Source organism: Peromyscus leucopus, chromosome 2 (assembly GCF_004664715.2).
Source record: "Peromyscus leucopus breed LL Stock chromosome 2, UCI_PerLeu_2.1, whole genome shotgun sequence".
NCBI lineage: Eukaryota > Metazoa > Chordata > Mammalia > Rodentia > Cricetidae > Peromyscus > Peromyscus leucopus.
In genome coordinates, this window is record NC_051064.1 from 21,988,672 (window position 1) to 22,001,989 (window position 13,318).

General features: G+C 45.7%; 1 protein-coding gene across 4 annotated transcripts in view; it reads right to left on the reverse strand.

Moving 5' to 3' along the window:
• Nucleotides 1-584: 584 nt before the first annotated feature.
• Chd7 (chromodomain helicase DNA binding protein 7) overlaps nucleotides 585-13,318 on the reverse strand; it is a 182,658-nt gene continuing 169,924 nt past the window's right edge. For 2 of the 4 annotated variants that reach the window (XM_028878511.2, XM_028878512.2), the window contains exons 31-38: nucleotides 12,639-13,310; nucleotides 11,387-11,547; nucleotides 9,750-9,977; nucleotides 8,936-9,379; nucleotides 5,471-5,695; nucleotides 4,123-4,263; nucleotides 3,871-3,975; nucleotides 585-2,460 (exon numbers count right to left, since the gene is read on the reverse strand). In XM_028878511.2, coding sequence (XP_028734344.1) covers nucleotides 1,546-2,460; nucleotides 3,871-3,975; nucleotides 4,123-4,263; nucleotides 5,471-5,695; nucleotides 8,936-9,379; nucleotides 9,750-9,977; nucleotides 11,387-11,547; nucleotides 12,639-13,310 — 2,891 coding nt within the window. In that variant the 3' untranslated portion in view covers nucleotides 585-1,545. The remainder of the gene's footprint in view (nucleotides 2,461-3,870; nucleotides 3,976-4,122; nucleotides 4,264-5,470; nucleotides 5,696-8,935; nucleotides 9,380-9,749; nucleotides 9,978-11,386; nucleotides 11,548-12,638; nucleotides 13,311-13,318) is intronic. The other 2 variants (XM_028878517.2, XM_028878514.2) reach the window with 2 other exon arrangements.

The following is a 13,318-nucleotide window of genomic DNA, read 5'->3' on the forward strand; positions in this document are numbered from 1 at the left end:
AAGGTTCAATAAACTAGTAGCCCTTGAGACTGGGTGAATGTGTGTGCGTGTACACACTCACATGCTTAAGTGGGTCCATTTTAGTTCCATGTGTGTTTTTCCACACACCAGCTTCTGGTATCACGCTCTGGTCGGCAGGACACCAGAATGCCTTTGTGTCCCTTGCTGACACGACGACATTGTGTTTTTCTCCCATTATCCAAGGATAAATGACCTAGATAGTGTGCCTATTAAAGCCTCATTTTTCTTCCGCCCCTTTGTCTACAGTGTGCCACATTATCACAGGCTGCACACATTTTCAGGATTCTTACTCTCAGATGCCCTTTCAGGGGAGCAATAAGAGGTTTTTGTGTGTGTGTCTGCTGAGATATCTGGTGTGGAATTACATAAAGGTAATTCAAGGTTTTTCTCCCCATCTAGTCTTGAAGACAGTTAGTGTGGTACTAACAGCTAATCTAGCATAAGAGGATAGAGCAAGCAACTGTACGAAAGCCAGGATGCTGTGCTTGCATCTATTGTGGATACAAAAACCAGAGTGAACGAGCACCAGTTCCCCTACACACTGCATTCTATAACTACATCTCTGCATATCATGGGTCACTTTTATTAAAAGCATCATTACTACAGTTGGCAGCAATTTACATTTTATCTTACATGATAGCAGTTTTCAGAGAAAAAAATAAAAGGACATCACAACAAAGAAAAACATTTACAAAGTCCTGTCTGTAAACTTCAAGGCTAGTTTAGAGCTGAGGTAATGCTGTTTTAGCTTTGTGGCTAAAGTAACAAAGTCCTTTAATTTAAAAAAAAAAAAAAGGTACCTGATTCTCACTTCTCACTCTTTTATTTAATCTATTTATTTTGTTTATACCAGTGCATCACAAGACCACAAGCCAATGGAACTGCAGTTGTCTGGCAAGAACCCTCCCAGTAGGTTAGTTTTCCAAAGGGACCCTTCACATTCAACAGCTGCCTTATTATTGCTGCACCTCGGGGTAGAGGCGTTCACACTAACGTGGAGATTGTCAGAGTGTATGGATGTGTGTGTATGCGCGATGTGGGAACCCCCATACAGTCAGAAAGGGAAACGAATGGGCAAGTTATGATATGTATGGTAAATTTCATCTTGACCTTCACAGCAAAAAATTAAAATTAAAAAATTAAATATATAACTTCATACTTCCTTCGAGCAGCACTTCCTTCCGCTAGTGCCGCTCTGTTACAAATTGCTCTTTATTATAATACCAGTGGTACCCAAAGAAAAACCGCAGAGCATTATGTAAGTTTCCTTAAAAAGACATGATCACCTCTCAAATTTCATCTTTCCTAGGGATAATAAATAATGCACTGCACAATACTTAATGACCAAGATACCTTCGGACACACCTGCATAACATGACTTGGACTTTTTTCCTTTTTTTTTTCTTTTGCTACACTATGTTACAGAACAGCTTATAAAACTAGGTATGAACATTAACTGTGAGTGTAAACAGTAGGACTACCACCTGTCAACAGTTTTCAACACTTTCAGCGGAACTGCTGCTGTCACTCGGCATTTCCGTTGTTCTCCATCTCTTCCCCGCCTTCAAGGGAGTCCAGCTCTTCACCCTGTGCAACCTCGTCTTCCAAGATGGAGGACTCTGCCGTCTTGTCCAGGTTGTCCTCGGCATCGCTGCCTTCCAGGGTCTCTCCGTCTTTACAGGGGCCTCCCTCAGCCTTGTCAGCAGCCTTTTCTTCGCTGGCACCCACGGCGTTCTGGAGTCCCGCCAGGGCTGGGAAGCCAGGCAGTGTCAATCCCCCCAGTCCTGGAGGTAGAAACATGGATGGGTAGAAGAGGCCGGGGGCCATGGTGGACAGGAGGAAAGGGTTGAAGGCCAGCGGGTTGGAGGGCAACGCAGCCGGGGCAGTAGCAGCACCAACAGATCCGTTCGCAGAGTCAGCAGCCGACACGGCGTCTGTGCTTTTCTCAGAGTCTCGATTCTCGTCTCCATTTCCGTTCCCTTTCTCTTCCGCTTTTGAAGGGCCGTCCTCCGGCTCTCCTTGCGCAGCAGTAGTGGCGTTTCCAGTAGCAGCTGAGAGAGGGCTGTTGAGCAGCCCGCCCAGGCCGAACACGTTGGGCAGGCCTGCCATTCCTGGCAGCATCAGGGGCAGCACGGCGGCAGGGTTCTTCGCGTCGCCTCCGGCGGTGGCAGCTGTGGCCAGTCCTGGAGGGAAGCCCATGAGCCCTGCCAGCTGGAGGGACTGGAGGTTCTGGAGATTCTGAAGGCTTGTCAGGTCCATCCCAGCAAACAGGCTGTTCACCAACAGAGGGTTGATCCCTGAAGTAGAGGCGACAGCAGCCGCCGCGGCGGCTGCTCGGGCGATCTCGCTCTTGGGCCTCCGTCCTCTCCGGCTGGCTCCTTCTCCCCGCACCACAGGTCCAGTGAGAAGACGGTCAAACATTGACTCGGGAACGAAACCCTGGAGGGCAGGGAAAGGCAGACAACAGCTGTCAAGGCCAGAAGAGCAATGAGCTTCACACCAGCGTTCTAAATGTGTGAGCGATGGTTTCCGTTCTAAAGGCTTAATGCAAGAACTTGGGAAAGCACAGGTTCTGTTTTTTACCGCTATGTTCGCTTGCTGAATTGTGCCGAGTTGCAGGGAAAAAGGAAAAAATTCAAGGCTACTCCAGCACTGAAGTAAATGCCCAGGTAGCTGAATCCATAATTAACTTAAGGATCAACACACCAGCTAGCGGCTGATTGACTGTAATCAGTACCTGATGTGTATGTGTGCATCACATGCCTCAAGTACAAACAACTTTTTCATTTGTCAATTAATTGCCAGATAAATATCAGTCAATTTAAAAAGGGTTTATATGGAAGAAATATGATCAAATAGTTATCATGAAGGAGCATGCAAGACCACAAGCTATTCTGTACACTGTGTGTACTGGATATTTCAACTATAGATAAGAATGAGACAAAAAGTGTAACAATGTGGGAAATTTAATAAGTTAGACTCACATGTTAGTATATACCCCAGAAAAATAACAAGTTACATCAAAACCTGCATGTAAATGTTTACGGCAGTTTTACTAATGGTTTCACAAATGTGGAAATTCCAGCGGTCTGTCCATGGGTGAAGGAACAACATGAGGTGGCCTAGCATGCAACAGCATGCTGTGCAGCAGGAAAGAGCAGGTCTGGATACGTACTCCAGCCCGGGCGATGGGGAAATACTCAGGGAGGCCACAGTCTCAGCTAACGTAGTTCTACTTCCACTTTATGCAGCTCCAAAAGACAAGACATTAGGAAGGGAGACTAGGTCAGCAGTCAGCAGGGATACAGAGGTGGACTCGGAAGTACAAGGACCCTACCACAGGAGATCAGGTAGGTACCAGTCCATAAAAACCGTTCATTACCACACTATGGCTAGAACACTCCACCACGAGTCAATTTTAATTGTATTATTACACAAACAAACCCAATAAGCATGCTATTAATCTGTCTTGAAAAGAAACAAATACTGATAAACTTTTATGCAGAATTGCTGTCTGTTTTAAAACTGGAAATCACAGCTAATAATCTTACTGCTCCCAAGCAATACACATTGCATCGCCCAGATGATGCTAACTAGGCTCACCTGGAACAAGTCCACCTCCAGGCTGGGAGTGGGTATGTCCACACAGTGTTTTTACATCAGAGCTGACCAATCAGTTCATTTCCGATTGTGTGTGTGTGTGTGTGTGTAAAATATGATGCCCTGACTCTGTATGAAACAATGTGTGAAAATGATGCATTATGACAACTCTTTTAAGCTAAGATTAAGTTTCAACTAAATAACTAATAGCCAAGAGGACAACAGTTTGATGGTATGTCTGGTACTTACAGACTGCTTGACTATATCGGTCCAGTCTGGAGCAACCGCAAACTCAGGGTTCTCTTCCAACCACCTGGGCAGATCCTTCATTGGAGGGGCCATGGCTCCACCCATCTGGGAAAATGAATACAGTGAACTTCTAAACACTGCAGAGGCTTCCTTCCCTACTTCCCTCCTCTCCCTCTTCCCAAGCACACAGGTTCTAGAAGAAATGCAATCCGTCATCGTCGTCGTCGTCACCAGCTCCTCCCTGGCACTTACCTTCTTCCCGTTGCGTTTGTTAACAACTGGGACCCTTTCCTCTCCTGTCAAAGTGTTTATATCCAACTTGTTAGGATTCCGACACCTGTGTCGCTTCTGTTTCGGCTTCTGAAAGGAGGAAAACAGCACATCTGCATTCTTCTGCAAAAGAAAAGGGTTTATTTAATAAGGCTGTATTTAGTACTTGCCCCTTCCGATAAATGCCTAAGAGAAGAGGTCCAAGCGTTGTGGAGTTTTAACAGAAACTGTCTTTTCTGAGCAAGGATCTCCCAGCATTGACTGGCCCACCAAACAGGTACTGAGAATCTACTTAAAAAATTTTAAGATTCACTTTTTTTTTTATGCATGAGTATTTTTGTGAGTACCTGAGTTTAATTTAATCCTTGGCACCAAGAACAAAACAGGAAAAAGGTGAATATCTCCAAATATTTACATAAATCATGCCATTATAAAAGAGACTTCCTGTAGTAACTTTACTCATTTCTAGTCAATGACATAAATGAACCCAGAGATGATACCCTAAATAACTGGATGAGATTTTTGGCTTTGAGGTGTGATGGGTGGGGACACTGTTAGTAGCAGGAGATGAGATTGCCTGAACTTGGTTAAAAAAAAAAAAATAACCATTAAGGCTACACAAAGAAACCCTGTCTCAAAAAAAGAAAAAAAATCACAAAAGCATAGGAAGTAAGAGGTTTGTGTTGCCAGCTAGAAAGTGGACTACAGGAGCATCACATGGAGATACTGATTGACTGATGTGCAGTATAAAACAGAAGGGGTAGGGGCTTAAAAAGAAATCTCTGGAGACAAGAGCTTAAAGCTGAGTTGGTCACTTTGTCTGAGGCCCAAGGAAACGCACTCATGACTGCCAAGCCTAGACACCTAGCCCATGTGAGGAGAGCATGCTGGGGAGGAGGAAGAGGAAAATGAGTTACAGATGTCTTCAAGTAACTGTGAGGGCGTCCTTCAGTAGGACACACTGAACCAGTTTCTCCAATGTACAAGTCACAGCAGAAAACTGGGACACGTGTGAACCTGGAGACATTCAAGCCAAAGACAGAGGGTGCAGCTAGCTGTCAAAAACTCCCTCAGATGAGAAGCAATTAGGCAGGCCCAGCAAGGCTTCACAATCTCAGATGGGAGCCAGAGGCAGTCAGATCTCTGAGTTTGAGGCCAGCATGATGTACAAAGTGAGTTCCAGGATAGCCAGAGCTACACAGAAAAACCCTGTCTTGAAGAAAAAAGAAAAAAAAAAAGGAAGAAGAGGAAAAAAAAAAAAAACCTCAAACCAACCAACCAACCAACCAACCAACCAACCAACCAACCAACCAGACTCTGCATTACTTACTGGTACATAACTGGGCATATCAACAGTGTAAGTAGGATGCAGCTTCAACCAGTCAACCAAGTCCTTGTTTTTAGGAGCGTCTTCTCCCACCAGCCTTGTCCCATCTTCAAGGTTTATCACAGGGATCCGTGTGTCAGGGTCCAGCTGTCCAGGAGAAGGAATGTTTCGTATTGGTGGGGTCTCTATATCTTCTTCAAAAGCTTTGGTCACCTCAGCATCCTCCTGCTGGAAGTAGACAATGATCTGAATTGTTGAATGATGAGATTCTGAGACTGTTCTACCCCAGGAAAATCCTCTCCCAGCCCAATGATCTTTCATCAAAAAAGGGAGAAGCTATCTGAAACAATGTCAGTTTTAGGATGACTTTCAAATTACAAGATGACACTTTTAGATTTCTCACAAGGTAGGAATAGTACTTCTGTAGGAAATTCAAAGCCTAAGGGCCAAGCAAGCCATTAGGACAACACCAGCATGCTATGTGGCAGCCTGAGCTAGATGTGTAGAAGGTGGGTTCACAGGGATCCTTGGATACTACTCCAACGAGCATCAGTTTATAAGTAACCAACTTCTCGGCACTCTGAGAGTGGTCTAACTTTGTTGGTAGAGCACCATTTTGTGTTAGGCAGGTGTGGAAACACCAGAAATTAACACTCCACCCTCATTCTACCACTGGTCCTTAAATACTGTCCTTTCAACGTTTAAACACCATCATCCTCATCCCCAGGGCTCCCCTTTCCCCCTGTATTATTACAATTTTCCTTATTCTAGGTCCCAACACTCTTTATTCCAGTCTCCATGCTGCTATACCATACTGGGTTTTCTAAAATGAGTAATCTGCCTGGTCAAAGCTGCCATTCAGTCATTCCCTTAGTTAGGCTACTCCAATAACTGGCTCCCTAATGCCTTCAGGATATCCCCATGTTCTTCAACTTGGCACTCTGGGCTTTCCATAATCTGCACCTTACTTTATCACCATGATCACATCTTCATAACTTCCTCACTGTATTCATGCAAAATTCTCATGTCTCCAAGTCAGGCATGAGAAGAGCTCTCTTGCCCTGGTACTTCGGCTCCAACAAGATCTCCGAAACTTAACGACAGACATTATCTTCAGGAAAATTCCCTTATGGGTTCCCCAATCTCCTTCTTGCACGCCAAGCCCTCCTGTGGAGCACTGCCAGAGTGCCGTGGTCCCAGCACATACACATAACTATGACAGATCACTGAAGTTTGGTCCGCTTACCCAAAACACTTAAAACCAGGATGTATTGAATTTTGTATTTTTGAATATTTGTATATACTATCAGATATAATGGGGCTGGGATTCAAGTCTAAACATGAATTCGTTACCACATAGCCGTAAGCAGTTTTTATGCAATTTTGGGGCGAGGGGCGGGGTGTTGTTTTGAGACAGAGTTTCTTTTTGTAGCCTTAGCTGTCCTTGGCTATCCTGGAACTAGCAGGCTGGCCTGGAACTCACAGGGTTCCACCTGTCTCTGCCTCCCGAGTTCTGGAATTAAAAGCGTGCACCACTACCACCACTTGGCTTCATGCAGTATTTTCAATATAACTATGTTTTTAACTTTTTGATTGATTCTATGTGTGCACGCATGATTGATGTGTGTGTGTGCAAATGCGCACATGTATGTATGATATGTATGTGGAAGTCAAAGGGCAGCTTTGAGGAACTACTTCTCTTCTTCCTTCTATATGCACTTCTGTTACAGAATCAAAATGACGTCACCAGACTTGGGTGGCAAATGCCTTTGCCCAGTGAGTCATTTTCCTGCTCTACAGCTATGATTTGACTGTGCCCTTCATGTGAAGTCAACTGTGGAATTTTCTAGTTAGTGTGTTCTGTTGGTGCCTAAAAGTTTGAGAATTTGGAGCACTTTGGATGTTTTAATTGGGGGACACTCAAAGCTACTTTTCTGTTCTCTGAAGCCACCACAGACTTTTCTCTGAATGTCACATCAGTGCTTTCCTGACACAGCAAACAGCCAGCACTGGTGATGCCACGGGGCACCCTCCTCTTCTGGGACAGCAGTGGGAGTTGGAATGTGGAGACGAAACTGTTTTTGGTACACTGTACACTGATGATCTCCACACCCACGCCAACTCAGCCTTTTCCTTGTATTTTATTCATATACAAACCAGCCTCCACAATGAGGGAAATCCCAAACTTACATAATCTAACAGTTAAAAATGTCTTTAAAAATACATTTTCTAACATTGATTAAGAGTCCTAGGGAGGCAGAGACAGGCAGATCTCTGAGTTCTAGACCAGCCTGTTCTATACAGCAGGTTCCAGGACAGCCAGGGCTACTACACAACACAACAAAAAAAGAGTTCTCTTAAATTTGAGTTGACATTAACTCTTAACCCACACGGATGCTTCCATTTACACCCCACTGCAGCTAAAACTTTCAATGACTGCTGTTCTGTAACTTTTTCAAGCATGCCATTTCCTCCTTTTAAATTAGTAAGCCTCTCTCTAGGTCAAATAACTAGTGCTGGGCATCGTGGCGCAGGCTGATAGTCCCAGCACCCAGGGCAGCAGAAGCAGGTGATCTCTGCTGGGGCCAGCCTGGGATACAGTGAGATACTGTTTTACAGAAGGGGGTGGTAGTGCAAATAACAGAGATGGAAGAAGAAAGCCAAGCCAGAAAGAACAATCAGTGACTCTTACTTCAAATCACAGCTTTTTCAAAACTGACCCACTGCCCATGGAAAGGCTCACAGTGGCCCAGCCCAATGTGGCTTTATTGATTAGTTTCAAATCAATAGCTCAGGATATGAAGTCCTCAACCCTTCACGGAGCACATGTAATAGAGTTCTTCAGGGTAAAATCCTTGCCATCAGAGAGTCAGAGGTCCCATTTTGGGGTGATGTGGTTGAGAAAGTTTGGAGAAGAGAATTTATTACACTACCTTTTTTATCCTTCTAATTAAAAATCTACTGACTTGTCCTCTGACTAGCAATGATGTGTCTCAAATTTCTAAAACAAGTAGTTACAGGGTGTGAGAGAGCACTCCAAGCCACTAGTTAGACATATGAGTACATATCTAAGGCCTGGCACTAAGCGTTTATACTAGTCTAACTGATGCCGGCCCCAACATCAGAATGTCTAAGAGCAGAACCTTCGCCTCCTCCTCAAGAACTCAGAGATAACAATTGTGTGCTCAGGAAAATATGTTTCTGTTTTGTGCTAATCTTTCTAGAGCTATCAATATGTCAGAACCTCGGGAAGAGTAAGTCCTCCCGCCGCCCTGGGCTCAGCCTGAATGATCTGCACCAGGATCAACACAGTTTTCTGGCTCAGAACCACAGCTCCATCCATTGTAATCCTGTTTCTCTGGTGGAAGAAGCCATCTCCAACGTGATGCTGTTGAGAGAAGCGGGGTCAGCAGCCCAGGGCTGGCTGTCAAAAGGGGTACACACAGTGGGAGTCAACACCCAACTTACTGCACTGAACGCTGTCCGTTTGTGGCTCATGAAAAACAGGTCGAGGCCCTCCACGTTTTTCCTCCTGCCCCGCCTCCTCTTCATGGGGGGCTCTCCATCCATCAGGGAGCCGTTGAGCAGATGCCTTGTGGGTGTGCGCGAAAGGCCTGCTTGTAGCAGTTCCATCTGAGTCTTAAAGGCATCAGACACTGGTGTAGACACGTTAGGCAAGATAAACTTCGAAGTAAGAGATGAAAACTTTGAGGTAGAACTTGTTGCCTCTCTTGAGGCCTTTGATAAGTCCACAACTTTTTCCTGTCCATTCTCTGAGGCCGCCTGAGACTCTCGAAGCTGGGCGACCATCTCCATAAGATTCCGCCGCTTGGCGGCTCTTTCAGCCTCTATTTCAACTTTCCTCCTCCTCCGCCGCCGCTGGCGAGGGACAGACAGGTTAAGGGCATCATCCTATTGAAAGATTCCAACAGAACAGAGTTGCAATGAGCCAAACCTTTATCTGCTACAGGGGCTAACATCAGAAAGATCTGAGACCACCGAAGAACTGGATGTTCTGTACTGGTGGCTACAGCTATGGAAACAGCAATCATCTTATTCTGAAGTCTGACTAGTCAGCTGGGTGTGGTAATGTGTGCCTGTGACTTCAGCTACTCAAGAGGCTGGGGCAGAAAGGCCATCTGAGCCCAGGAATTTGGGGGCAGTATGGAAGCACAGTTAAACAGGCACACAAAACCAGGCCAGACTAGTGCGCATAAGCTCCCCATCAGTTAAAATTCACAGACATTTCCTTCCAACACACAAGCAAACTGCTGTGGCCTACCTTGGACAGCTGAGGAGAAGTGGTGATGTCCTCACTCCCGCTGATGCTGGCCTGGCTGACCATGGAGAGCTCGGCACAACCCCTCTTCTGCAGGGGACTGTCCATGGTGGAAGGCGTGTAACCAGGGATGAGGCCCTGGAAATCAAACATCTGGCGCCGATTTACTGGCCATTTGCCTTTCAGTACAGCTTCACAGATGTTGTCTAATCGGTTTATCATTACTCTGTCCTGAAGGGGGAAGAGTCACAGGAAATTTCCAACAAAGACCTATTAAAAATTACTGGATAAATATGTCCACCAAGATGCTGAAGAGCACAGAATGCTTAAAGGTCAATTACTGGGACCGAATTAAAGAAGAAGTAAACCCACAAAACCCATCAAAATGGTTTGGTTCTGATGGAATGTTCTAGCTGCTCTAAGAAAGAAAAAGGACTGTCTTCAACTATGCACACTGGGGCACAAAACAGGGAGCACATCAAGTCAACAGCACCTTCAAAACAACCGCAAATTGTAACTCTTTCAAGAACCGCAGTGAGGGACAATGGAGACTCTCACTTAGCATTTCAGTGGTCTGGCCCTTCAGATCCACAGGCCAGAGTGCAGTGTGTCCCAGGAAGGGGGACATCATTAGCGTCACTATTAATAAAGTTCAGCATTATGGAGTGGGCACCAACCTAGGAACACCTAATGAATGTCAATCTGTATTTCCCACCTATTATCGCTCCAAATTTCATTGAAGCGTGCACATTAAAATTTTCTAATTACAGCTCCTTAGACCAAGTTTCCACAGATTAATAGTGCCTGTGACTATAAACCTTTGACTGATCTGAGAAACTCCCCTCTAGACTCAATGTGGGAAATTAGTATAACCAGGAACCAAGAGGACACAGAGAATTGGAAAAAAGATCTTGACAGCATACCCTTCAGACAAAAATGTCACCTCCTTCTTAAGCCACATTAACACCAATGAAGACTAGATGGGATGAATGACCTCAAACCCATGGTGTGCGGTACTGCTCTAAACTAGAAAGTCCCACAACAGCACATATGGCGATTACTTCCTGCCTTAAGAAACACAGGCCCAAATGGCATGGAGAACATTTTAAAGAATTATGCTTCCTAGCCAAAGATCAATTTTCCTTTGTCTTGAGTTATAGTAACTACATCTGGGATGACCTCGTGATGAACAGGAATGAAGGGGTCCACTACCACCCCTTCTCTGGAGAACATAGAGGGTTTTCAAATACAGTATTTCAAATCTAAAAGCTTTACTTAATCTTTAAAAAGTTAAGAACATGGTTTCAAAGTTCCACACTTTTCATTTTGTCAAGTCTACTGAAAAACCCACAGCTTCTATGAGACAACATGACAGACTGAGGAGCCCTAAGGAGCAAAGAGGACCAGTGATTTTTACTCTGCCACACAAGTTATTTTTTATCTTATTACAAAAATATTCTAAATGCTTCTTCATTTTGGTTCTTCCCAGTCATTCTTTTAAAAAAAAGGAAAATTCTGCAATTTTCATATGCTCAACAATGTTTACCTCAAATTACTTGAAAAAAATCAAGCTACAAAGATTTTCTTCCTGCTCTTTTGTTCAGTCAACAAAGCAATCACAGTAAGAAAACTCTGCCAACCTTGGGCCAGAACGAAAAGGCAAACGTGCGCTCGTGAAGGAGCTGAGCCACCGACGGGTCTCCGTCCTCCATGTAGAATCCATCTCGGGTTTCATCTCTGGCGGTGCTCATGGAAGCATTGCTTTCCTCATCAAAATTCTTTCCTCTAGAGACGGCCCCTGCTGAGAGACGAGTTACGAGTTACGTGCAGCACTCACGCCAGGACACTGACGCTCGTTTAGAGAGGTCAGTGCTGAAAACAGGAGTACCACCCAGCTCCATTTTAGCACCTGCTATTCATCTAGAAAGACACGGGGTGCTTTTCAAGTCTGTGTTGTCTAAAGCTTACGACAGTCCAGTAATGTAGATGGTGCTCCTAGCCTGTCAGTGAAGCAGCCGTGAAAATCTTTTCTTTGTGGTCACAGAGACAGGGTCTCATGTAACTCAAGAGGTCCTCAGACTCACTATACAGTTGAGGCTGGGCTTGAACTTGTGATCCTCCTTGTTTTCCTACTCTCAGGTGCTAAAATTATGAGCATGCACCACTACACCAAGTAAATGTTGTAGGTGCTGAAGGCTAACCATGCTTCTGACCCAAGGGCTGCTGTTCTGTGACACAGGACAAGGCTGGGGTATCATCTAATAAGGAAGGGTCACTACAGAACCAGAGTCCAATGTGGTGCCTTGTTTCTACTTTGTGCTGGTTATAGCAATCCGTAACATGGAAAATGTGATATCAACCAGTCATTTATTTTGAAATGATTCATCTTTGCTCAGTGAGTGACTCTCTCACAATCATTTGTCCAAACTTACCATTGCATGGAATTCTTAGCACACTTGCCTATGAAGTGAACTTGTGTCTGTAAACCAGAAGTGAACTGATGTGTGCACAGCCACTCTGAGTTTACCTCTTTGAAATGTGTTTACAGGTAAAACTACAAGGACAAACACATGTAACCATAACTGGAACTATTCCTTCAGACGAACAGGGTCTCCTTGTGTACTTCTGGAGCTCAGGAAGCAGAACAAGCCGACTCCATCTCCAAATGCTAGAAACAAAGGCGCGGGCCACCACGCCTCCTGGCCACCAATGACTTTTAAAGAATGAAGTGCTTAAAGCACGGGCATGGCGGCGCACGCTTTTAACCGCAGCCCCCTGGAAGCAGAAGCAGGTGGATCTCTGCGAGTGAGAGCCTAGATTTCATGCCAAGGCTGTGCTCCACTCTAAGCAAGCTGCTGTGGGACCGGGACAGTGGCAGGAGCCAGGCATTACCTTCTGGCTGCGACGACTCCTCCGACTTATCATCGTCCTCTAGCTTCTCTTCATCATCCTCTTCCGAGCCTTTCTCCGAGACAGCCTTGGACCCAGGGTCTGCACTGCCTTCCACCCCTTTGGGTTCACTCTTCAGAGAGCCGGCCTCAGCCTCACAGTCCTGCCTGCTGTCCTTGGCCCCACTGCCAGCTTCCTCCTCCTCCTCCTTCCCATCCGACCTCTCTCTGGCCGGTGAGGATTCAGACTCCTCTGCCTTGCCCTCCGCCTGCTCAATTACCTTCTCTTCGTGAGCATGAGCCGAGGGAATGGCTGGAGGAGCCTGGCCGAAGCCCACAGCCAGAGCATTCAATGAAGAGATGGTACCGGCCCCACGGTTCTGAGCAAAGCTTTTATGTGCATCCAGGAAGGACAACTCGGGGTCATTGAGGATGTGGTAGTCCGTCCGGCTGACCCCGTGCTTAGCAGCGCCCACCAACAGGTCCCGGTCGTGCCGTCCACATTCCCACCACTCAGGCAGGTCTAGGCTGGGCTGGCAGAGCTTCAGCCTCTCACTCAGCTGCGGGTGGTGGAGGACTTGCTCTCGGATCTTGCGTAGCAGCTCAATGCGGTACAGGGTCCTAGATGCTCGTTCCTCGGTGATGGGCTCAATGAGGGAGGCCAGGTCAGGAGGTTCTACAACA